The sequence below is a fragment of the Cervus canadensis genome, chromosome 31 (assembly GCF_019320065.1).
Source record: "Cervus canadensis isolate Bull #8, Minnesota chromosome 31, ASM1932006v1, whole genome shotgun sequence".
Lineage (NCBI taxonomy): Eukaryota > Metazoa > Chordata > Mammalia > Artiodactyla > Cervidae > Cervus > Cervus canadensis.
The window spans coordinates 39,940,409-39,967,815 of NC_057416.1; the positions used below are offsets into that span (position 1 = coordinate 39,940,409).

Sequence of the window (27,407 nt, forward strand, 5' to 3'; positions counted from 1 at the left end):
TTTGTATCTACAACAATTTCATTGTTGAGCAGGAGACCAAAAAACCATGCATCATTATCTATGCAGAGGAGGAAGAATACACCAATACACTAGGGAACAGACAGCCTCTTCAATAAACGGTGTTGGAAAAACTGGACAGCTACATGCAAGAATCAAACTGGACTACTTTCTCACACCACATATACCATTAAAGTCACAATGGATTAAAGACTTCAATGTAAGCCCTAAACTCATAAAAATCCGAGAAGAAAACAGATGTAGTACACTCTTTGACATCTGTCTCAGCAACATTTTTGGGGATGTGCCTCTCAGGCTAGGGGAACAAAAACAAAAATGAACAAATAGGACTACATCAAACTAAACAGCTTTCGCAAGTGAAGGAAACTATCTTTGAAATGAAAAGGCAGCCTATTGCATGGGAGAAAGTATTTGCACATGACAAATTCGTTAAGGGGATAATATCCAGAGAATACAAAGAACTCATACATCTCAACATAAAAAAACAGACAACCTCTTAAAAAGTGGGCAGGGGACCTAAACAGACATTTCTCCAAAGAAGACATACCATGGCCAACCAGCACATGAAAAGGCACTCAACATCACTCATCACAAAATGCAAATCAAAACCACAGTGAGGCATCATCTCACACCCGTCAGAGTGGCAATCATCAAAAAGACAACAACTAACAAGTGTTGACAAGGATGTGAAGAGAAAAAGGGAAACTTCTGCTCTCTTGGGGGGAATGCAAACTGGTGCTGTGCTGTGGAAAACAGTGTGGAGATTCCTCAGGAAACTGAAAGTACAACTTTTAGTGGAACTTTTGCTGCTAGTAAAACTAAAAGTAGAACCATACAATCCAACAATTTCACTTCTGGGTATATATCCAAAGAAATGAAGACAGTAATTTGAAAAGAATATGCATCCCAGTGTTCACTGCAGCATTGCTTACAATGGCCAAGAGACAAAAGCGACCTGAGAGCCCATCAGCAGACGAATGGATAAAGAACATGTGGCACAGTATTTTATATATATATATGTGTGTGTGTTATATCTATGACATATATATATGCATTGCATTGTATCTATGACGTGGGTTTCCCTGGTGGCTCAGGCTGTAAAGAATCTGCCTGCAATGTGGGAGACCCAGGTTTGGTCCCTGGGTTGGGAAAATCCCCTGGGGAAAGGAATAGCTCTCTCCACTCTAGTGTTCTTGCCTGGAGAATTCCATGGACAGAGGAGCCTGGTGGGCTACAGTCCATGGGGTTGCAAAGAGTCGGACATCACTGAGCGACGAACATTTCTCTTCACTTCATCTATGACATATACATATACATACACTCACATCTGTATGTATATACATTGCTTTCGTATGTTGGCCATTGTAAGCAATGCTGCAGTGAACACTGGGTGCATATTCTTTTCAAATTACTGTTTTCATTTATTTGGATACATACCCAGAAGATGTGCATTATAAATAATAATATATGGGGCTTCCCTGGTGGCGCTGGCAGTAAAGAACCTGCCTGCAATGCACGAGACGTAAGAGACCCGTGTTCGATCCCTGGGTCAGGAAGATCTCCTGGAAGAAGGCATGATAACCCACTCCAGTGTTCTTGCCTGGAGAATTCCATGGACAGAGGAGCCTGGCGGGGTATAGTCCATGTGGTCACGAAGAGCTGGACATGACTGAAGTGACTTAGTACACAGCACATATATAATACTATTATATATTATACAAAAATAAATTTATGTATTAAATATATTGTTTATATATTTATAAGATGTGGAATGTGTGTGTGTATATATATATATATATATAAATATAATATTACTGAGCCATAGAAATGGCAGTCTCGCCACTCGGGACAGCAAGGATCACCCCGAGGTCACGGCGCTGACTGAGACACATACAGACAAACGCCACAGGGTCTCACTGACGTGTGAAATCTCGAAACACAGGAAAACGTGTATGAACACAGAAGAGACTCACAGATACAGAGAACAAACAGGTGGTTGCCAAACGGGAGGAAGGGCAGGTGGATGAGAGAAACGGGGCGGGCGATTAAGCCGGACAAAGCTGCAGTGACAAAATGAATGAGCCACAGGCGTGAAACGCACCGAGTCAACAGTCACGGGATAGTTTTGTATAGTGACAGGTTAAACAACGCCAGGAAAGCATGCATCTTAACCAATCTGGGATTATTCTGGGAATGCAAGGATGGTTTAATAACAGCGAATTATTAATGTAATTTACTTACAACATATTAAAGTAGAAAAAAATGACAATCACAGTAGGTGCAGGAAAAAAAAGCACTCAATAAATTTTAAAGATAGCTATTCATGAAAAAAACTCCTAGCAAAATCAGGATAGTAAGAAACTTCTTTAACTTGGTAAAAAGCATATACCAAAAACCTCATAGCAACTGTATATTCAATGGGAAAATATTAAAAGCACATGCTTTAAAAATTGAGGCTCATGACAAAGATGCCCACTAAATCCATTTCTAATCATTAGTATCCTAGAGCTCATATCCATCAAGGCATGAAAGACATTAAGTTGAAAAACAAAACATTTATGGACTGGGATGGAAGAAACAAAATGGTTGGCATTTATGGTATTTATGTACACAGAAGAAAGCTACCCAAATCTATGTACAATTGATTAAATTTAATAAAAGCTTAACATAGTAGCAGGATATAAGATCAATAGATGAAAATCAACTGCATTTCAACACACCAACAAAATTAGAAAATGCATTTTAAAATACTTTTTACAATAGTATTAAAAATACAAGGAACCTATGAATAGAGTTCAGGAAAAATATATTAAGATTTTTATGGAGAAAACTATTAAAACATATTGAAATACACTCAAGGAAATTAAATAAATGAAGACACCAAGTTTATAGGTAAGAAGACCCGGGACCCTGGGGATGTCAATCTTTTCCTTGGTTCCATGTAATTCTAATCAAAAGTGCAACAGATTTTTAAAAAACAAAACTTGACACAGTGATTCTAGAATGCTTTTGGGACCTCAGTGAAGCTCCTCAAACCTTTCTACCCACAAATGAAAACCTGATATATGTGGGAACTGATGGGGCCGAGAAAAGTTTTGTCTTTGGACAACAGAGAAACTGAATTTCTACCTCAACCAGGGGGCGCTAGTGGTAAAGACCCGCCTGTGAATGTAGGAGACTTAAAGGGACGTGGGTTCACTCGCCGGGTCGGGAAGACCCCCTGGAGGAGGGCATGGCAGCCGACTCCAGTATTCTTGCCTGGAGAATCCTATGGACAGAGGAGCCTGGTGGGCTACAGTCCATGGGGTCACAGAGAGTCAGACACGACTGAAACGACTTGATAGGCAAACATATAAACCTCTGTTGTAGATGGATTAAGCAGTTAAATGCAAAAGTCAAAAGCTTTACAGTTTGACTAAAGAGAGTGACCAGGCAAGCCATAAACTGAGATCATATAAAATGGCCAAGAAATTCTCGTGTCCGGAATATACTTACCTAAGTAAGTTATGAAACAGCAAAATCATGCAGTGACACAAATGCCCACTGATAGAAAAATGTGTAAATTCACCCAAAGGAAGACCACACAGCAACAAAAATATATGAACTAACACTGAGGGATCTTAAGACTATACCAACGAATACAAAAAGCGAGTGTGAAAGGAATGTGCACCACATAACACTGTTTCTACAAAGTATAAAAACAGACAAGAAAGGAAACTGGGGGGTGGGGGACAGATGCTAAAAGTTCCAGAGAGGCGTTTCCTGGGTAGGATTAGAAGGTGGCAAGCAGAACTCAGGAGGAGCTTCAGTGGCTCTGGGGATGCTCTCCTACTCAGGGTGTGTGATGGATTCAGGAGCTATCTGTTTTACGGCTAGGTTTCATAGCCTCCTTAGGTATCAGACATTAATATACTCTTAGATCTGTGTCAATTTTTCATATTAAGTATGCAGAAAAAGCCGACCAAGTTGCCACGTGAGAACAGTAAGTTGCACGTACTGTGTGGTCCTAACTCTAGGAACTAGAGAGATAAAACAATATTTTATATCACTTATGGATACATATCTGTGTCAGCGTCTTTCAAGAAATGAACTGGAAAAACGCACCTAAATTCAAGGCGGCAGCTGGGCAGGGAACGTGGGAGCGTTGGAGGGGGTGATGGGCGGAAACAGATCTGAAGGAGAGTTTAATTTTACTTCAAGGCTTTGATTTCTCTTATTTAGATACAAAAAATAAAATCACAGTGAGCCAAGTTCATTGCCAAGTACTGAAATAAAATTCAAAGGACTGGGGTCCAGCCTTCCTGCCCCGTCTGACCACGGGCCTCCTCTTCTGAAGTGGACAGTGAGGGCAGACAGAATATTCAGGTCAGAGGACAGTGAAATGTTGCCAACAACAGCATCTTGTTGCCAGACAAGCTCACTCATTCAGATAAATAATACACACAGTTATGTCCTGAGCTATAATTAGACCCAAAACGAACAGATAAGTTTATTAGAAGGAAGGGCTTAAAAGTAGAGTAAATTATAGGTCTGTAGTTACAACATTACTTCAAGGGAGATGAAGAAATTTAATTTAAAAAATATGGGCTTCCCAGGTGGCTCAGACTATAAAGAATCTGTCTGCAATGCAAGAGACGAGGGTTCGATCCTTGGGTCAGGAAGATCCCCTGGAGAAGGGAATGGCACCCCACTCCAGTATTCTTGCTCGGAGAATCCCAAGGACAGAGGCACCTGGCGGGCTACAGTCCATGGGGTTGCAAAGAGTGAAACATGGCTGAGCGACTAACACTTTCTTAGACCCAACACAAGCAGATGAGTTTATCAGAAGGAAGGACTTAAAAGGCAAGCAAATTGTAGGTTTGTGTTTACAGCATTACTTCAAGGTAAGTGAAGAAATTTAATTAAAACAATGCAAAGAGGAGAGCACACAGCTGGGAAACGAGGGGCAGAGACACAGCTCCCAAATCCGAAGACGTAACTTACGGGTCCCTTTGAGACATGCTAAGGTGGTTTTCCAAGAATGGTCATCACAGTTAGGTACATAATGTAAGCTAATTACGGAGTCACCAGGTTGTGCGTGCAAAAAAGGAACCCGAAAGCAGAGGGCAGGAGGTACTTCAGAAAGTGGACAGTGTCTGTAGACAACGTAGATTCCATTTATGCCTGATCCAAGTTTCATCTGGCTCTCAGTGAGAACTCCAAATTTTACTGCTTCTTTGAAGTCATTAACAGTGGACTGAACAACTCCATTAACAACGTCACTCTGAGCTGGTTCACGCTGCCAAAACGTGCCTTTCTGAGAAAATACTAGCAGTGACAAACCATCTGAAAAACAGATTGGTGCTTTATTTTTATTTTTTTAAAGATTTCCCTGCAGTACAGTTGACATAGTCTTGTGTTAGTTTCAGGTGTACACTGGAGTGGTTCAGTCGTATATACGCACATCTTCGTTCTTTTTCAGATTCTCTTCCCATATAGGTTATCACGGAAGACCAAATAGCACTCACGCTATGCAGCAGGTCTTTGTTGATTATCTTTCTTGCGTAGTGTGTGTATGTAAACCCCAAGAAGAAATGCTGGGGAGGAAAAAGGATGAATCAAGAGCTCGAGATGGGTGTTTTAAAATGCATTTAACACTAACATTATTTCCTTAATACACAGATTGAGTCTTGGCAATCTGGCCACCTGCATCATCTTAGAAATGGTCTACCTGCACCACTTATAATCCCAAAGCTTACAGCAGAGGTCCATGAACCACACAGCCCTCTGTCCCACAATCATCTTAATACCTCCCAGTTGAGCAACCCTATTGGGAGTGTCTAGAACGGTGCTGGCCAACATGGTGGCCATGCAGCCATCGAGGCCTTGAACTGTAGCTGGTTCCAGGTAAGGAGGTACTGTCATGAAAAGACGCTCAACACCCCTAACCAGGAAACGCAAGGGAAAGTCATGATGAGATCGCATCTCACACCTGTCAGGAGGGCCATCATCAGAGGGAACACAGCAAATGCAGGTGACGAAGGAGAGAAAAGGGAGTAAGTTGTACACTGTTGTGTACAGTACTGTGGAAAACAGTATATGGAGATTTCTCAAAAAACTAGAACTACCCTTCCATCCAGCAATTCTACTCCTGGGTATGTAGCTGAAAAAAAAACAAAAACACTCGTTCAAAAAGATACATGCACCCCAGTAGTCATAGTATCATTATTTACAATTGCCAAGATAATGGGAGCAACCTAACTGTTCACCAACAGGTGAACGGATAAAGAAGACGAGGTAAACAGTGGAATATTACTCAGCCATAAAAGTGAGTCAAGTGTTGCCATTTGCAGCAAATGGAAGGACTTAGAGGGCATTATACCAAATGAATTAAGTCACAGAGAGAGAAATGCTGTAGATCTCACATACATGTGGAATCTAAAAAATACTACAAAATGGCTAATATCACAAAACAGAAGCAGACTCAGAGATACAGAGAACAAGCTAGTTATACCAGAGGTCAGGGGGCGATACGGTGGGGGGAGTGGGAGGCACAAACTATTTGGTGTAAGACAGGCCCAAGGGTTACAGTACAACCTGGGGAACACAAGCCAATGTCTTGTAACATTGCAATGACTGTAAATGGAAAGTAACCTTTAAAAATTGAATTTAAAATGAAAAAACTTAAAAAGAATATATTGTACAGCACAGGAAATATAGCCAATATTTTATAATAACTATACATGGAGGATATTCTTTATAAATTGTGAATCACTATCTTGTACACCTAAAATTTATATAATATTGTAAATCAGCTGTACCTCAATAAAAATAAAGGAAAAAAGAGTTTACAGTGCAAAAAAAAGTTTTTATAATACCAGTAAAAAACAAGATGTGTTGTGAAAATAAAATAAACACCAAACTTTGATGACAATATGAAAGAAAGTGAACTACATCATTACTTATTATTCATTACATGCTGAAATAATATTTGGAGTATACTGGGCCAAGATACATTAAAATTAATTTCACCTACTTCTTTTTACTTTTTTAATTGTGGCTACTAGAAAATTTTAAATTACACATGTGCTTCATATTATATTCCTATTCAACAGAACTGCCTTGAATCTAGTTTCTGTGATGGTGGGAATGTTCAAGTTTTCATCATGAGCCAGTGTCGTAACCATCAGCCACACATGGCCATGTGGCGCTTGAAACGAGGCCAGTGAGAATGAGGAAGCGGACCTGAAACCTCAGTTTCAATGAATTTAAATCCAAATAAGTCCACGTGGCTAGTGGTCACACACACGCACAGCGCAGACCCACAATGACTGGGATGTGTTTAATATGTCATTAAACACATACGAAAAACTTCCATTTTGTATAGATACAAAATGGAAGAGTGGGCTTTTATACACTTTGGCTGGATCAGAAAAGCGAGAATCAGAGGCTGCAGAGTGTTCTATGCTTTTAACGATCCCTTCTTCCGTAGACCGGTCCGGGAGAGGCTGGTGCCGGAAGACTCCCGCAGCAGCGCAGCGCTGAGGCTGGTGGGCAGACTCCAAGCCAGACGGTCTGTCTGCATCTCAGCCCGTCGCTACATGAGCGCCTGTGTGTGCTCAGTCGCGCAGTCACGGCCGACTCTGTGCAGCCTTTTGGACTGCAGCCCGCCAGGCTCCTCTGTCCATGGGATTCTCCAGACAGGAATACTGGAGTGGGCTGCCATGCCCTCCTCCAGGGGATCTCCCCCACCCAGGGATGGAACCCACGTCTCCTGTGTCCTAGGCATCACGGGTGGATTCTTTACTCGCTAAGCCACTCGGGAAGCCCGAACACCTACCTGATCCTGAGCAAATGTGTCATCGCTCTATGCCTTAGTTTTCTCATCTGTAAAATGGGGCCATTACAGCACCAACCTGAAGTGTAAAATCTCAGTAGAACTGCACTCACAGAGCTTGGGAAATGGGCTGAGAAGGGCCCAAACAGTAAGCCTCCAAATGTGGGCTGCTACTGTGGTCGCAGTTCCGCCTGTGGGTGGCACAGAAGTGCACCAACTCACTCGAAAGGTTAATTGCCTGGTGGTTTTCTAACAAAGGTTTCAAGACCCCAGGACTAGAAAACAGGCTACTGAGACCGTGCACAAATGATGGTGATCATCCTCCTCCTCCGCAGTCTGCCTCCGTTGGGGCCCCACCCACCATCACCTTGTCTGCTCACCTCCCACATGGTGTCTCATCGTCCACCTCTGATAAGCGACCTGCCAAACACCGATGGAATCTCTAACCTGGTCAGAAACCTGAGTGTCAACCTGGACCAAGCTTTATTTTATTGTGTAGTTGATTTACAATGTATGAAGTTTTGCTATCTTGAGAGTCCCTTGGACTGCAAGGAGATCCAACCAGTCCGTCCTAAAAGAAATCAGCCCTGAATATTCATTGGAAGGACTGATGCTCAAGCTGAAACTCCAAAACTTTGGCCACCTGATGCAAAGACCTGACTCATTTGAAAAGACCCTGATGCTGGGAAAGATTGAAGGCAGGAGGAGAAGGGGACGACAGAGGAGAGATGGTTGGATGGCGTCACTGACTCAATGGCCATGAGTGTGAGTAAACTCCAGGAGTTGGTGATGGACAGGGAGGCCTGGCTTCTTCCTTCGCCTCTAAGTTCCACAGAGCCTGTTGAGTCCTACTTCCTAGTATCTTTCTGATCTGTCTCCTGGCTGTATCCTCTGTCACTTTCACGGTGGCAGCAGCATCCTCTGTGATTTCCCTGCCTCCAGTCTTGCTTTCCTCCCATCCTTCCACTAAAGGGAAGAATGGACAATCTCCAGAAAACCTTTTAAATGGGACCATGTTTCCCTGTTTCTCTGACTTCTCAATACTTCAAGATCAAGCCCCAATTCCGCAGGTACACGCGAAGTCTTCCATAAAAATCTGGCTCTAGCTGACTTCTCTGACCTCATTCTCTGTATTCCTCTCTCCTCCAACTCCATCCTCCAACCATACTGGAACCACTTGCAGAAACTCCATGTGGTCTGGGCTCTTTTGGGAGCTTTTGGAGAAGATGCTCTGCAGGTCTGACCATCCTGTTTGTCCTTTAGGTCTTAACTGCCTTCTCCTCCAAGGCATCTTCTTTATCCCTAAAGGCAGGGGTAACGTTCTATGCAAACATGGCATTATAAAAAGTTGTTTATGGGGCCCTTAATACTGGGGAAAGAAGAAGAGTTAAGAAACAATATTATCTGGGTCAGAGGAAAGAACTTGCCCTGATGGTGAAGGGACGTCCCTGATCGCCGAGAGGGTGCTGAGAAAATAAGCCAGGAAGGCAGCTCTTGAGGGGCCCAACAGAGAATGTCTCTCACAGACTTCCAAGGGTCCCTGTGTTTGTTCAGTAATTTTTCCTACAAGAGCAGTACCATCGACACCCACCGTAACATCTTAGGAAGTCAGAACGCAGCAGTACTGAATATAAATAACCAGGTCACTCTGCTGCCCACCCAAACCTAACACAACACTGTGAATCAGCTATACTCACACACAAAACAAGAAACTTAAAAAAAGGAATCAGGCAGAAGCGTGAAATCCTAACAGGAAAGACAGTGAAAAAGGAAAAAGAAAGAAAAGATCCACTGTGTATTCTAAACTCCACGGAGAGCTGGACTGTTGCTGCCCGTTACTATTTCACATAGTTTCTTTCCAGCTCATAAGAGTCTGGGGCTTATTCTCCAGGTATTCCTAGAAAATGAATTGTTACTTTTTGAGAATGAGTATTTTAATAAATGGGAAGGATCTTTATCCTCAGTCAGACTTTTCAGATTGGGATGCGTACATGGGAAAAAATTCATTTGTTGTTGTGGTTTAGTTGGTGACCCTATGAACTGGAAGCCTGCCAGGCTCCTCTGTCAGTGGGATTTCCCAGGCAAGAATACTGGACTGGGTAGCCGTTTCCTTCTCCAGGGGATCTTCCTGACCGAGCAATTGAAACCACGTATCCTGCATTGATCCTTTTGAACTGTGGTGTTGGAGATGACTCTTGAGAGTCCCTTGGACTGCAAGGAGATCAAATCAGTCAATCCTAAAGGAAATCAACCCTGAATATTCATTGGAAGGATTGATGCTGAAGATGAAACTTGAATACTTGACCATGTGATGCTAAGAGCCAACTCATTAGAAAAGACCCTGATGCTGGGAAAGACTGAAGGCAGGAGGAGAAGGGGATGACAGAGGATGAGATAGTTGCATGGCATCACTGATTCGATGGAAATGAGTTTGAGCAAGGTCCTGGAGTTGGTGATGGACGGGGAGGCCTGGCGTGCTGCGTCCATGGGGTCGCAGAGTCGGACACGACTGAGCGACAAACAACGACTCCTACATTGGCAGGCAGATTCTTCACCACGGAGCCACCAGGACAGCGTCTCTAAGTTATCTCTTTACCAGATCTTAGAAGTCACTGCTATCATCTACCTTGGATCTTTTGTTAACAATGCAAAACAATTACTGCTTAAGAATCACAGCACTTCCTTTTCCCAGGGCATGCAGGAGCTAGCGAGATAGAATGCTAAGTCAAAACCAACCTCCTAGAAGTTACCGAAGAAGGCACACTCTTTCAGGAGTGTGTGTGTATGCGTTTATTTCTCCTAATATGTGATATATTACACTGAGTGCACAGATTTGTAACAGACGTCATTTTAAGAGACATAACTATGAAATAGCAGGTAAACGCAGAGAAACTGGGAAGTAGGGAGGAAGAGCTCAGAGAAAAACCTGTGTATTCTGTCTATATTCTTACTTTCCACTCTAAGCCAATTTCCTAAGACTCACTTGTAAGCACAAAGATACATTACAGAGTCAAAAAGAACTGCATCTTATTTTACATATCTGGGTTGTTAGAAATAAGGTTAGAATCATAAAGACCTTGGAAACCATCTATCAATAGTTCAACTTTTTCATCACACAGAAGCGAGCACTAGAATGGGACTGGAATCCCAGCGACTGAGACAATTAGGCATAAAATCAATCAGCGTTACTTAAAATACTGAATTATAGAATTTTTAATCCTACATGAGCTGAGAGGACTCTAGCAATAGGGTGATGGAGTTAGTCTCACTCTTTTTGAGTCTTTTTCGATGTACTCTTTCCTTGCAGAAGAAATGACCCATTGCAGCAGCGATTCTTAGCATCACTAAAGGCATGGGGGGTGGGGTGGGGGAGGAAATAATTTGAAAAAATGAAAAAGCTCTTCCCCCACTGGGGACCACTTCAGTTTCGAAGCCTTCATTTGAAATGTGATAAAATGAAGGGTCAGAAAAGCAGAGTGCTTCGCCCCAGCCCACACCTCGAGAAAGACACTGAGCCTCTGACCCCAGCGAGAGTCCTTCCTACCTCACCACCGCGCCGTCAGACACAGGAGTCGACCGGAGAAGCCACGTGCAAAAGCCGCTGTGCCCGCGAACTGCTCTGCTCAAGGCAGGAGACCCGAGAGCAAGCCCGACGTCTGGATTTTTCTTTCCTCCTTTAACCAGTTCCTTCCTGTCTGTACTTCCTGGCCGGGGCGGGGCGCTCTGCCGCTGTGTCTGCAGGCTTCTCAGGCGGCGGCCTCTCCCGCTGCGGAGCACCGGCTCTGGAGGCTCGGGCGTCCGGAGCTGCAGCCGTGGGCTCAGCATCGTGGTGCGGGCGCTCAGCTGCCCCGCATCGTGTGGGGTCTTCCTGGACCAGGGACGGAGCCGCCGTCCCCTGCAGGGAGAGGTGGGTCCTTAACCACTGCGCCACCAGGCGAGCCCTGGGCTTTCCCGCGCTGCGCATCCCGGGCAGGTTTCCGGGCAGATCCAGAGGTCTGGTAAACAGCCGTTTGTATTTCAGCTACCACATTCTCTCTTTTTAAATTTTTCAGAGGAGAAATAGTGATCCTTGAGGACCCTCTTCATTTCTTTAGGGAACCTACCATTTCTTGCCACCCTGCTTTTGTCCCCCCACCCCCACCTCAATTCCCGTGCATTTTCTCTAGTCTGTGTGAGAAATGACAGCTCTCAGGGTCCCCAGGCCTCCAGAATTAGCCTGTCTTATCTGCACTGTGAGAACAATTTAGGAGCTAGCCCAGGAGGCACGTCCTGCGTCTTTATTATAAGGGAAGATCTCCACCCCACCCCCGAGTGAGACAGGAAGGCTGGAGAGCTCTAATGCGTCCCCAGATCTTATCTGCAGGTTAAAGAAGCCTGCGACAAGCAGACAGGCACTGCTGCCCGGGTGCAGGTTCCAGGGAGCCGTATCCTTCTCAAAACGCTGCAACTCTCCAAAATGGTACCACTGAAGGCGACGGAATGCAGGATTCCCTGGTATCATTTCAAAGGCAGCTTTACAACTTTCTGACATTTAAATGATACCAAAGTAAAAATTCTATTTGAACCTTAAGACAGGGCAGAACTTGAGGACAGTTAATGGTTCTTAAGGGAGCTAAGATTTATGTGTTTATTTGTATACAGAGTTACCAGCAAGGCAGTTCGGTTTCTCAAGGAGGTTAGATACCTCCTATATACTGGATACATTTCTCACTGGCTGAGACCATCTTTGCTTCTTCCCCAGGAAAATAGTGAGCAACAACTGCTTCAGGGAGCTGCCTAACTTACTCCAACAAAGTACACTGGCTGTGATATCCTGCAAGCGGCGTGCTTTTCATCGTATCCCTGATGCTGCCATGAGCCCTAAGACCCACGGTCACCGTTTTCTTTCACCCGCTGGCTGGAGGCCAAGGTTAGCCCAGAGGAGAGGAAACAAATCAACCACAACGCTAATGCCAGGCTCCCCTGGTGGCTCAGTGGTAAAGAGTCCGCCTGCCAATGCAGGAGACACGGGTTCGATCCCTGGGCCGGGAAGATCCCACATGCCGGGGAGCAACTAAGCCCGTGCACCCCAACTACCAACTCTGTGACCTACAGCCAGGGAGTTGCAACTACTGACGCCTGCACATGCCAGAGCCTGTGCTCCGCAACGAGAGAAACCAGCATAGGAGAGGCTCACAATGAGAAACTTAACCTGAGCATCGCAACTAGAGCGGGTCCCCCATCCACTGCAGCTAGAGAAACCCTGTGTGCGGCAGCGGAGTCCCAGCACGGCCAAAAATAAATTAAAAAATTAAAAAAAAGACTCGTGGCAAAAGTAAACTGCACACACAGAGACTTAAGAAGTGTTTGTTGAAAAATAACACACACCTGGGTGGACACTGGGCTAGTAAGACAGCGAGGTGGTCGAGGAGACGGCTTCAGGGGGACAGAGCCAGGTCTGAGTTCCGGCTCTGCCACGGACCGTGTGAAAGATAAAGTCTATTCCCACAGGCACAGGAGGGAAGGGGTAAAAAGCAGGGAGGGGAAAGCGGGCTCCCTCTCGGGAGCACAGCAAACACGCAGGGGCCCGAGCCGGGGCAGTGCAGGGCCTTAAGGGCTACGGCAGCGCCCGGGGTCTGGGGGGGTCTTCTAACGTCACACTCCCGGGAGCTGCGGGCTTCCATCACTAATCTCTCTGCCCCCTCCAGAGATTCAACCAAGAAACTCCACACACGGGCTTGCCAGGGGGTGAAGTGGTGGAGTCCGTCCGCCAAGGCAGGAGATGCAAGAGACGTGGGTTTGATCCCTGGGTCAGGAAGATGCCCTGGAGGAGGGCATGGCCACCCACTCCTGTCTTCTCACCTGGAGAACCCCATGGACAAAGGAGCCTGGGGGCTACAGTCCATGGGGTCACAGAGAGTCGGACAGGACTGAGCAACTGAGCGCACACACACATTTAGTGAGTAAATCGGGATTGAGAATAAGGGGAGTCTCGTGCTTTTAAAAGCAAGTTTGAACTGCTTCTGGAACTAAAAAAAAAAAGCCTGGGTCCCACCCAAGACCAACTCGGTCAGAACTGACCGGGGCTGAGAACTGAGCGGGGCTGAGAGCCACTGCCACAGGTTATGGACTCACGGAGGGTCTCAAACTGTGGTCCAGAGAGCAGCTTCCCCGTGGCTCAGCGGGTAAAGCATCCGCCTGCAATGCGGGAGACCTGGGTTTGATCGCTGGGTTGGGAAGATCCCCTGGAGAAGGGAAAGGGTGCCCACTCCAGTACTCTGGCCTGGAGAATTCCGTGGACTGGATAGTCCATGGGGTCGCAAAGAGTCAGACACGACTGAGTGGCCTTCACTTCACCTCACCTCAGGGAGCAGCGGCAGCACGCAGGTCCACCGAACAGAACCTACGTTAGGAAAAGAGCTGCAGGTCGGCGGCATGGGCGTTAAAGGCTGACACCGACGAAGTTTCTGAGTGGGGATCACACAATGAAGCCCCCTGACAGAGTACGATCGCCATATCCCAGACACCGCGCCAGGCCTGTTCCATCCTGCTCTACAGAAGGGAACGCTATTCACCCGTGGGGCTGTCCTCAGAATTCAATACACATCAAGTGTCAAGTACAGCTCTGGGTAAAGAGCGGGTGGTAACTATTACCCTTAACATAAATTCCTTCCAATTATTGCCACTCTGTGATCTTACTCTTAACGGAAACTCAGGCTCAGGGGAGGTCAGGGGCTCGTCCAAGGTTACACAGTAAAGGCTGGAACTGAGTCTCACGCCCTGGATGGCCTCATTCAAAGGCTCGTCTCCTTCCCAACCGGCGCTCTGACAGCCGGGCTCAGCGCAGACTGGACGCGGGAGAGACGAAGGGGTGGCGGCCCTGGTGATAAACCCAAAGGTACCAGCAGAGCTCCCACGCTTCTGCTGGAGAGATGAGAACTGGCTACACGGACAGACAAGGACCAACAAAAGCAGAAGAGCCGTTACGCTCACAGAAAACGTGTAAACCCCAACCTCCGACAAATGCTTAGCGACTTAGTTAACAATCTTCCTATAGCAATATTTAGTTAGGATTTAGCACTCTTTTCCCTCTGGACAGCTTTAGAGAGTTCACAAAGCCTTTCAGAAGCATCACCTTCTTTTAACCTTCGCCACAACTTGGTGCGATGGGATGATAAGCCTCAACTGGGATGATGCCACCTACTTCTTTCCTCCTTAAACCCCTATTAAATCTCATAAACCTGGACTTCCGACTACTCTACAATGGCTTTCATGAAAGAAAGCTTGTGCTTTAGAAAAAATTTAGATTTTCAGTGACCTGCACGGATATCATCATCTGTCCTTCTTTCTTTTCATCCCATCAGTAACGATGAGAAGACAGAGGCGGCTGCGGTCCCTAGGAGTAAACACAGGGAACTGGCGCGGGCCCACCTGTCGTACCCGCTCCGTGAAGAGGAAACGGGGGCCCTGACTGGGCTCCCGGGGCTCCTGGCACAGGCGCTTCCCCAGCTGGACATGAAGGTCTTTTATACTTTTATCTGCATATTGATTTACAATGGTGTGCTGGTTTCAGGCATATGGCAAAGTGGTTCAGCTGAACATATATCAGTAGCTGTTCTTCTTCGGAATATTATGCAGAGTCCCCTCTGCCACACAGCAGGTGCCTGCTGGTTCTCTATTTTATATGTATATGTAAATTCCAACCTCCCCGCTTACCGCTTCCCTCACCTCCCTGCGTTGGTAACCACACAGTTCTTTCTAAGTGTGTGAGTCTGTTTCTGTTTTGCAAAAAAAGTTCATTTGTATCATTAAAAAAAATTAGATTCCATGTATGAGTGATAACATATGGTATTTGCCTTTCTCTGATTTGCTTTACTTAGTATGGTCACCTCTAGGGAATTTTTAGGAGGCCAGCCACAGTCGGCAGCCTGGTGGCGGAGAGAGAACGTGGCAACAGAAGACTCAGACGGTCCTCTTCGACGTGCGGTGTGCTCACAGAACCTCAGCCCTGCGTCATCCCTCTGAGCCCTTGCGGCGACCAGGCATCCTTAGGAGTCTGGCTAAAAAGAACACACGGTCTTCAAAGGGAAGCAAATGAGAAGCCCTGGAAACACTTTGCTCCCTGCTTGGCTCCTGGGGTCAGGTTACGACATGTCCACACTGCTCAGCTGTCTAAGGTCAGTCCAGAATGCCCTCATTTTCATGGGAGACTCTGCCGCCAGCCCTTGTAAAGCATTTACACAAGTGACTTCCAACACCCGGCTTGCTGATCTCCTCTTTTTTTAAGTGAATTCTCACTGGGGTGTAGTTGCTTCACAGTGCCGGGTTGGTTTTCTGCCATACGGCCAGGTGACTCAGCGGTGCACACACACGCATCTCCCTCTTTCACGGATTCCCTTCCCATTTAGGTCCTCAGGGAGCGCTGAGTAGACTTCCTTGTGCTGTACGCTAGGTTCTCCTCAGTGACCTGCCTTATACACAGTATCAGTGGTGTAGAGATGTCAGTCCCAGCCTCCCAATTCATCCCCCCTCCTTCCCCGCCTGGTGTCGGTACACTTGTTCTCTACCCCGTGTCTCTATTTCTGTCTTGCCAATAAGGTCATCTAAACCATCTTTCCCAACTTGCTGATTTACTCTTACACAAAGTTCATCAGTCATGGCACTCACATCCATTTTCAACAGAAGCTATGACCATCCTTCTGATTTCGGCCACTGCCTTTTCTCTTTGTAAGCAAAACACACACAGATTTTTCCTGGAGATGTGCTACTTAAGAACCACCGATTTGCAGGATCCCCTAATAGTTCCCGTCGACGTGGGCCACCTCTGAGGGATTTCGCGGTTCTGCTTTTGGCAGTGCTGCAGCGGGAGAAGGAACTTTCACCGCCCATCTCCATCTTCCGGGGTCTGCCTACACTGAGGGCCTACGGCTGCTGAGCCGATTTAATTTACCCACTTCTCCGCTTGCATTAACCTTTGAATAATAAAGCACAGCTGAGGCTGCTGTAAGAACCAAACCGAGGAATGAATAATTAAAAACACCTTCTCAGCCTTGGAAAGACCAATCCCTAGCCATTAGGGGAGCTTTAATTGTGACTGAACTAAACATTAAAAAGGCTAATTGTATTCTTTATAAACGGAAACAAACGCTAAGGACATAGTGTGCCTACAATATATGTAGTATATAAAAGCAAAGCTCTGAAAGCACCCAGTAATTAATTCCCATGAAAAAAAAAAGTAAGAGTCGTCTGAGTCTAGAGAAACAACGTTGCTCCTAAAGATGGGCCGCTCCTATTATCTACGTGCAGAAAAAAACTGTTACTACTTATGAAAAGCTATTATTCGTTTGATGCAGGTGGACTGGGTGGAATAGCATTTAAAGAAATAGAAATGTTAAAGCTGAAACAAAGGTTCAGAACAGAATATATAACAGGAAAACCCTGTCTTATCTGAATCTGTCAAGTGCTGCTTCTGCCAGCTGGGATTCTTCTTTGCTTTTGATGGATTTAATTTCCCTTTGGGAACCCAGGTCCAAATCCACTGTCATATTTATGTGTTAGGACCACAAAATAGTCACTGATATTTTATAGACTTGCTAAAATGTTGTTAGTATCTCATATCATATTCAAACCAAACAGTACCCTATTTACCTGAATAGCTGGAAACAGTGATCTGTTTCTAGACTTCCAACAAAGGGCAGGACATCTGTCTAAATCAAAGAGGGCAGCTTCCTCCTATTACTGACTTTAAAGTCATTGTTTAATTTTTTTAACTAGAAAGTTTTCTCTTATGCTTAATTTTGCTAAATTTAAGGCTTTTCCCTCTACTTCTGTTTAAAAGACCATATTGGACCTCCCTGGCAGTGCACTGGATAAGAATCTGCCTGCCAATGCAGGAGACACAGGTTCGATCCCCAGGCTGGGAAGATCCCACAGGCCATGGAGCAAGTAAGCCTGTGCGCCCCAACTACGGAGCCTGCGCTCCAGCTACTGAAGCCTGCGCTCCGACAAGAGAAGCCGGCAGGATGAGAAACCGCGGCCTGCAGGGAAGGGCAGCCCTCACCCGCCGCAACCTGAGAAAGCCACGCACAGCAGCAAAGAGGCAGCGCAGCCGAAAACAATATAACAAAAATAAAAATTATTAAGAAATGAAGTAAGCAGAAGAAAAGAAATAAAAATTAGGGCAGAAATCATTAAGCAAACGAAAATGAGACCATATCACTGCCCTTTTGATAATAACCTTTCCATTACTGGAAGGTTAGGGAGATACGGTCTTTTCCTTGGTACTGAGCAATGTCGTGGCTTTTACAGTGGCATTTAGTTTCCATTTTTATGTCTCTGCTGGTTCTTTGAATCTTCTCTAATTTTTTGCACCTCTAACTTAATGATGATTCCCTGCACGCAGTAGGTAAAAGGATGATGAAACGAGAGAGACCTGGATTTGCAATTTTAGTTAAGATCAGCTTCTCATCCGGGAGGACAAAAGTACTGCTTCTGCTCTTGCCACTTTTATTTCCCCCTTGTTTTTAATTCTTTATACAATTTTAAAGGCTACGGTCCATTTAGTTATTATAAAATGCTGGCTGTGCTCCCCATGTTTTATGATATATCCTTGAGCCTGTCTTACACATCCCACTCCCCCCCCCACAAGTAACCATCAGTTTGCTCTCTATTTCTCTGAGTCTGCTTCTTTCTTGTTATGTTCACTAGTTCATGGAATTTTTAAGATTCCACATATTCGTGATATCATACAGTATCTGTCTTTCTCTTTCTGACTTATTTCACTTAGCATAATACCCTCCATGTTGCCGCAAATGGCATTATTTCATTCTTTTTTATGGCTGAGTAATATTCCACATATATATACCCCACATCTCCCTATCCATTCATTGGTGCTGGGACACTTGGGTTGCTTCCATATCTTCGCTATTGTAAATGATGCTGCTAAGAACACTGGGATGTATGTATCTTTTTTTTCGAATTAGTGTTTATTTATTGTTTTTGTTTTTTCCCAGATGCACATCCAGGAGTGGAATTGCTGGATCATGTCATAGTTCTATTTTCAGTGTTTTGAGAAGCCTCCATACGTTTTCCCCACAGTGGCTGCACCAATTTACATTCCCACCAACAGTGTACGAGGGTTCCCTTTTTTCCATATCCTCACTAACGTTTGCTTTCTGTAGACTTTTTGATGATGGCCATTCTGACAGGTGAGAGGTGATATCTTACTGTGGTTTTGATTTGTATTTCCCTGATAACCAGTGATGCTGAGCATTTGTTCATTTGCCTGTTGGACATCTGCATTTCCTCTCTGACACGATATCTACTCAGTTCTTCTGCCTATTTTTAACCAATTATTACTTTTTTTTAGATTGAGTTGTATGAGCTGTTCATGTATCTTGGATATTAATCCCTTACCAGTCATATCATTTGCAGATACCTATTCCCATTCAGTAGGTTGTCTTTTTGTTTTGTTGATGGTTTCCTTCACTGTCCAAAAGTTTTTAATTAGGTCCCATTTGTTTATTTTTGCTCTTATTTCCTTTACTTCAGGAGACAGATCCAAAAAAATATTTCTGGGATTTATGTCAAAGGGTTTTCTGCCTAAGTTGCAGGTTACATTGTTAGTATTTTCCTTTTTCACATCAGTCTTCTATGTAAGGGCTTTCACTGGGACCAGCAATCCTGCACTTTCGAGTCCTACAGGTAATGAGTCAGCATCGCATCTAATTGTTCTCATGACTCTTCTTTCTTTTGAACACTGTATACCTTTGCTATTGCCTTCTAACTATCAGACATTTGTTTACACTTCCTTTGGTTTTGGTGCGTTGCTTCCGTCTCAGAGTTAGCCATCTTGTACTAGTAACACTTGACCCCAGTCCACCCCCAGGCCCTGGCTGCCCGAGCCCACAACTTCCATCTCCACTGTAGTCTTACCCCAGGCTGTGCTGTCTGCTGCCCTGAGCAGACCAGAGACCCTAGGTGCAGGCACCGCGTCTAATGTAGGTGCAGCAGGGCCAGGAACACAGCAGAAACCCAAAGGATGTCCTCTGATGGACCGTGCGAATCCACAAAGTACTGACGCTGTAACACTGAGCAAAGTGCTGAGGGCAGAGGAGATACTGAATGGACATGTATACTGAGCTTGTTTTTTGGGAAGGTGACACTTCTGAAACTAACCTTTTTATTTTAAAATTTTAGATTTATAGAAACATGGCAAAGAGTTCACAGTTCTCATATACTCAACAGCCACTTTAGTCTATTATTAACATCTTCTATTAGTTTAGTCCATTTATTATAATTAATGAGTTCACGCTGATTCATCACTGTTATTAACTACAGTGCACACTATATTGCCAGTCCCTTAGTTTTAACCTAATGTCCTTTTTCTGTTCCAGGATTCCTTCCAGGATACCACATTATTTAGTAGTCGTGTCTACTCAGGCTCTATTCTTTATAAAATGGAGCCTTTTTCTTATTATAAAAATTAATAAGGTAAGAACTTAAGTTGAGAAATTGAGTGAAGTGTACCTGGAAAGACTCTGTACTATCTTTCCAACCTCCCTGCAAATCCAGAGTTATTCCAAATCGAACAGTTAATTTAAAATTCTATTATGGCAAAAAACAATGTCTTTCTTGGGTTTCCTTTAAAGAAAATTCCTCTGTGTACAAATGCTCAGCTTGACTATGTTAAAACTTAAGGGACAGGACATGATAACTCATTTCTCTACAGTGAGACCGTCCCCCAAATACTGTCGTATGTGTTACGTTAGCTGCATCCCAGTTTTACTGATGTTACTGGTAACAGGATGCTGCTCACCAATACTATTCATAAAATCAATACAGTTTTAAATTATTTGATTTGGGGGGAGTTGTGGGGAGATGTGAGGGTGGGGAGATTTCAACTGATCTGTCTTTATACACATTCAAGTTAAAATGTCCAAATTCAGTTTGCTTGATCCTTGGCTCCCTCAACTCCTCTGTGCTACAGAATTTACAATTTTACTCAGCTCAGTGAAAATGAATATATAGTAAAAGAAAAGTGAGCTGGGATGCCGAAGCTACTTTGCAGTGTTTTAGATCATGGTATCTTAGGAACTCAAAATACGTTCCCAAACTCACCTCCCCCTTCATCCAAAGACTATCATTCAAGATTTCATCCGAAGCAAACATGTTACTTGAATACTCAAGAGAAGTGACATAAGAACCCTAGAACTAGTTTGGATTTGGTCCATGGTCACTTGATTCTGTAGGGCCTATCACACTCCAGACTGTCCAGATGACCATTCCTGTGACCTCTAAAAAGAGGGGCGGACGCCAGCTCCAATGTGACTGTGGACGGCTATGCAAAGCGCTTGTCGGTTCTGCAGTCCCAGAAGTGGTATCTTCTGTCCTAGACACACTTGCCGGTCAGATGTCTGTCCGTGAAGATACGAAGGCGATCGGTTCAGAAGGGAAACTGTAAGAATGATAAAGACGCAGAGAGGCCTGCGGGAGAGCGGAGCCGGGGGCAGCAGGCCGTGCAGGACGCCGGTGCGCCGACCACTCGGCCCACACCTGCCCCCTGACCCGTGCGCGTGAGAGAGCAGGACAGACAGCGAGGGACAGAGAAAAAAGAAAGGGAAGCTACAGGGGAGAAATCGCGAGGAAAACACAGCTGTGAGGGACCACTAACATGTGACCGCCAGACTCAGAATCCACTACGATATTTCACAAAGCCGGCAGAACTGAATTTTCTCGTCCTACCCCGGTTCGAGCCCTGATGCATACAAAATCTAATTTGGCTTAGCTAAGATGTTGGGTATAATATGTACATCAAAGGGAAGCTGCTATTCAACAGCCATCTGAAAGAGCTGGGAAGGACGGCGGGGTGCAGGCAAAAATGATTGAACGTGGCCCAGTGTAGGATTCTTATTTTACTGAAAGAACTAAAAAGAACTAAGAAGCAGAGAACATCAGCTTCAGGGATTTCTCAAAGGCAATCCGACAAGCGGCAAACTGCTGGGCCTAATCACACGCACGCGCGCTGACCCGCAGGCCTGCGCGCCTCCGCCCAGCGCCCTCGCTCCGCCTTGCGGAGGCCGGCGCCGCCGCGCACGGTCCGCTCCGCCCGCGCGGAGAGGCTGCGCGCCGCGTCCAACCGCAGCGCCCGGCCCACGATGCTCCTCTCCACGTGGGATGGTGGGTGCGCTCCAGTTTCAGGGGGGCTGTTCTCTTCTGAGCAATTGTACCTTCATGAATTTTTTTATTTTATAACTTTAAGTTGTATAACTTCTACACTTAATTTTTATCTTATATTACAGCTGACTGAGAATGTTGTGTTAGTTTCAGGTCTGCAGCAGAGTCATGCGTGGACATGCACCTACTCTTCAGATTAGTAGGTTATTACGGAGTGTTGAGAAGCGTTCCCTGCGCTTTACGGCAGGTCCTTGCTATTTTACACACAGAGGTGCATAGTATACTACATACATACACCCTGCGGGGGCCATCCCAAACTCTTACTTTACCCCTCCTCCCTCACATTTCCCCTTTGGTAATGTAGGTTTATTTTCCAAGTCTGCGAGTCCATTTCTGCTTCGTAATTAAGTTCATTAGTATCCTTTTTTTTTGGATCCCACATATAAGTAACACCAATGGTATTTGTCTTTCTCTGACTTCACTTAGCATGACAACAATCTCTAGGCCCATCCATGTTTTTGCAAATGGAATTATTCACTCTTTAGGATAAATTATACTGCAAAGCTTCTGTCCTTTTGTTTTTTTCCAAAAAGGGCGTGGTGGTCAGAATATAGACTCTGTAAACTGTTGTTGACAATCTGTTTAACCAACGTGGAGTTATGAGAACACCTCCATTGGATTTGATTTATATTTGACTGCTTTTATGGACCAGGGCTTCTTTTTTTTAAAAAGGTATTTTACTCTTTGATAACATAAAGAAATATTCAAAACATGTTAAATAAAAGAAAAATGTTTAAAAAATGAATTTATTGGTTCCTTTATTCAACAAATTTATCCTAAACTCCTCCTTTGTGTCTGGTACTGTTCTAGGTAATACATTTAGCAGTGAACAAATCCAAAGGCCTCAACTTCATGAAATTTGTATTCTAATAAGGGGAAGATAACAGCAAGCAAACAAGTAAATATATCATTTGACTGGTGGTGAGAAATAATGGTGAACAAAACAGGTTTGGCAAAGGTAGTGATTCCAGATGATTAGAAATAAAACAAAACCTAAAAGACATATATGGCACATTGAGGTATCTATGATATGTAGGTATCTATGTCTAAGTTACATTTTTTTCCAAACCAAAAAGAGTCATAAAAAAGCTCCTAAAAATACATTAGCACATAATGAACTGCTTCCTCTGTGAAGTGTAATATGATTTAATTGTAAGTTCACAGCTGGCTAAGGATTTGCAAAATATCAAAAGAAGCTCTCCTAATTCATATAAGAACTGTTCCTATTTTAGGCCAAAAATTTATTCACTGAAAACACAATTATACTGTTTATGACCAGGGCATGCTAAGTATTCACAATGTGATTTTTAAAATTGCAGTTTTTTAAATGATTACATGTGTTTAGTTCAGCAGAATAATCTTAAGATAAAGGCAGAGAATGTTTTTAATAAAAGAAACACAAAGAAATTAAATTTCCAGAGATAAATCAATGTTGCAATTGAAAATACTAAACTCTGGGATTCATCGGTTATTGCTGTAACATTTCCAATTTGATTATTCATGTAACTTTTAGCATCATGTGGGTAGCAGCAACTCCTATAACAGCTTTTATAATATGCAGGATGGACGTATCAAAAGAATAATCTATTAAACACTGGACACAGAATGGAAAATCAAACCATTTAGAGTCATCACATTTAAACAGTGGGTAAATATCTTGCAGTGATGTTCTACTGTCATTTCGATAAACCTTAATGTATCTAGTATAATAATTATATTTAATGTCTATACCCTCTATCAGTGCTAAGAAAATATACTAAGTGAAGTAAAAGACAAATATCATATGATGTCATTTATATGTGGAATCTTAAAAAATAATACAAACAAACTTAATTACAAAATACAAACAGATTCACAGACATATGAAACAACTTAAGGCCACCAAAGGGGAAGGGGGTGATAAATTAGGAGATTGGGATTAACACATACACACCACCATATATAAAACAGACAATCAACAAGGACCTACTGTATAGCACAGGGCACTCTGCTCAAAACCCTGTAAGCTGACCTGGTGGCTCAGATGGTAAAGAATTTGCTTGCAGTGCAAGAGACCCACGTTCAATCCCGGGGTTGGGAAGATCCTCCTGGAGGACGGCATGGCAACCCACTCCAGTATTCTTGCCTGGAGAATCCCATGGACAGAGGAGCCTGGTGGGTTACAGTCCATGGGGCCACAAGAATTGGACATGACTGAGTGACTGCACCACGGCCGATCTAAGTGGGAAAAGAATCTGAAAAGGAATGGATGTATGTGTACGTATAACTGAACCACTTGGCTGTACGCCTGAAACTAACACAACATTGTACATCAACTATACTACATATATACACACACATATATATATAATAAAAATTAAATGAAAATACCTAAGCTATCAAAACACCAACAGTATTTTCTAAATTTCAAAAACAGCAGCAAGAAGAACAGAGAGAAAAGGAGACCACTATGATAAAGCCACGCTGGGTGGGGGAGTCTACTCTACAAAGCGCCTGTGTTGGTCGGGTTATTTAGGCAATGCTGAAAACAATGTGGAAAGGGAAGGTGAACTCCAAACACTAATAGGACAGATTATAACTCACAGTGAACAGCAATTCTCGGGTGCCCCCTGCTTTTTCTTGGGTTTGTAGTAGTCCATTTCCAAAGCCCAATAAGTTGCCAGAGACTCAGTGACTCCTCTGTTCTTCAACTCAGAACCTTATTTGGATTGTGGATCACAGATCAATTCAGGCTTTTAATTCTTCTCTTTAAAAAGGCTCAACTTGTAGACATATCATGAGTATTCCTAGGCTCCCCTGTAATGATCAGGTTTCCAACCCAATGGCCTTGTATGGTGGTAAAACTAATTTCAGTGAAGGTGAAAGGTCTATGTTTCAATAATTACGATATTATCACATATTAGTATATTTCTCTTAGAATAAACAGCAATAAACATGTTCTTCCTTTTACTAGAATAGTCAAACGTCAGGAAAAAATGAAAGACTTGCTCATATGTCTGCAAACTTGGCTCAGGATTTCAAAGAGAGGTGTGTGTCTCCCTTAGAAATACAACCTGAAACCTGAGATGTGCTTCTGTTTCATGGTTAATCACCCTTAAACAATAAACTGGCAGAAAAGCTCACTCTTATCTCCTGGCAGGTTCCTGCTTCTCCATAAAGCCTAACTGACTGACACTTTGACTTATGGATTAAAACTTTAAGAATTGCATTTTATTCAACTGAACTGTGCTACCTATTCCTAATAAAGTTATTACCCATGCAGACCAAGAGAAAGACGTTAAGGAAGAGCTGAAAAGAGAAGGGGACCCTCTTCCTAAGAATGTTTTACAAAAACTCCAGTCAGGATGAAACTAGAGTCTGGGAAGTCAGAGTGAAGTAAGTCAGAAAGAGAAGAACAAATGTCATTTATCAACACATAGATAAGGAATCGAGAAAGATGGTACTGATGCTCCTGTCTGCAGGGCAGCAATGGAGACAAAGACACAGAGAACAGACTTGTGGACCCAGCTGGGGAAGGAGTGGGTGGGACGAGTTGCGAGGGCAGCGTGGGAACATGCATTATCGTGTGGGGAGTAGACACCAGTGGGCAATTGCTGCGAGACTCCGGGAGCCCAAACCAGCGCTCCCCGACAGCCTCGAGGGGCCGGACAGGGAGGGGTGGGAGGAGATTCAGGAGGGCGGGGACTCGTGTATGCCTAAGGCTGATTCACGCTGATGCAGGCAGGAACCAACACAGTACTGGAAAGCAATCACCCTCCAATTAGAAATAAGTAAATTAGAAAAAAAGAAAAATGGTTCAGAGACAGAACCTCTGAGGCACACTTTCTCCCAGACAGTAGGGACGGGGAGGACAGAAACAACACACCAAGAATAGAAACACCTGCCGGAGGCTCTGCCAGGTCGGAATGGCCTTTCTGACCCTGTCACAGAAATACCAGGAGGGCCTGGACAGCATCCGTTCTCTGAGCCAAGCAGTGACCGGGGGCTGGAAACACAGCCAGCCCAGTGACGGAGTAAGGGGGGGAAACGGAGATGATTCCTGCTGCCCATTCCCGGGAGGGAACCTCACGGGAAGGAGGGGCCAGGGGCTGACGTGGACCAGAAATGGGCCAAACAGAGGAGGCTGAGCGGGCGCCAAGGGTCACTCTGCTGGGGGTCTGAGCGGGCGCCCGGGGGCACTCTGCCAGGGGGTCTGAGCGGGCGCCTGGGGGCACTCTCCCGGGGGCTAGCCATCAAGCGCTGCAGGAGAGCGCTCAGAGAAAACACGGTCTGGGGGCCAGAGGGCTTCTCTGTGCCGCCCTCTTCTCTCAGACTGTCAGCTTCATGAACATAGAATCCTACACATTACTACACACAGAAGAGATAACCAAGAAGGACCTACTATATAGCACAGGGAACTCTGCTTGGTGTTCTGTAATAACCTAAGTGGGAAAAGAATCTGATAAAGGATAGATGTATGTATACGGTGGCACTAGTGGTAAAGAACCCGCCTGCCAGTGCAGGAGACAAAAGAGATGCAGGCTCGATCCCTGGGTCAGGAGGATCTCCTGGACCGGGGCGTGGCAGCCCACTCCAGTATTCTTGCCTGGAGAATCCCATGGACAGAGGAGCCTGGAAGGCTACAGACCACAGGGTCGCAAAGAGTTGGACACGGCTTAGCGCACACACACACAGGCATAACTGAAATTAATACAACACTAAATCAATTATATTCCCATATAAAATAAAGATGAAATTAAAAAGTAACTAAAAATTCTCTATTTCTCAACATCTAAATAACAGAGAAAGATTGAAAAGTTACCTTTATCAGCAGTAGAACAATTAACAATGATGTTAATTGGAATTTTAGGCATTACATCTAGAAACAAAAAACGGTAAGATAATGTTTTATATTCATAATTTGTCATCAGATAAATCTGTGGGTCTTCTGAAGTTTAATCATCTGTTTTCAGGCAACATTTAAGTGCAAATGTATTTGTCTACTAAAGGTTGTTTGTTTTCATTTCTCATTTATTCATTTTAATTAATTCAAACTCACAGTAACTAAATACACGAGGGAAAGAAAAGAAATAAACTGCTTTAAGAAAGAAGGATAGAGAAAATCTTTTCCTGAGCTCGAGAAGAAAGCAAGCAAGCTAGCGAACTGGGAAAGTTTTCCCAGGAAGTTTTGCAGAATGACTGAAGGCGATCCTACCGGACGTGAGGGAAGAAGGAAATACCATCCAACCATCTCATCCTCTGTCGTCCCCTTCTCCTGCCTTCAATCTTTCCCAGCATCGGGGTCTTTCCCAATGAGTCAGCTCTTCGCATCAGGTGGCCAAAGTACTAGAGCTTCGGCTTCAGCATCCACTATATAATC

At 44.3% G+C, this 27,407-nt stretch overlaps 1 protein-coding gene across 4 annotated transcripts in view; it reads right to left on the bottom strand.

Moving 5' to 3' along the window:
• The window catches only part of LOC122432588 (ubiquitin-conjugating enzyme E2 E2), a 188,212-nt gene that overhangs the window by 82,063 nt on the left and 78,742 nt on the right, over positions 1–27,407 (bottom strand). For 2 of the 4 annotated variants that reach the window (XM_043454608.1, XM_043454607.1), the window contains exon 1: positions 11,379–11,758. The exons of 1 other annotated variant lie outside the window; for it this stretch is intronic. In XM_043454608.1, coding sequence (XP_043310543.1) covers positions 11,379–11,659 — 281 coding nt within the window. In that variant the 5' untranslated portion in view covers positions 11,660–11,758. Of the gene's footprint in view, positions 1–11,378; positions 11,759–27,407 lie in introns of those variants that run through there. One more of the 4 variants, XM_043454606.1, reaches the window with a different exon arrangement.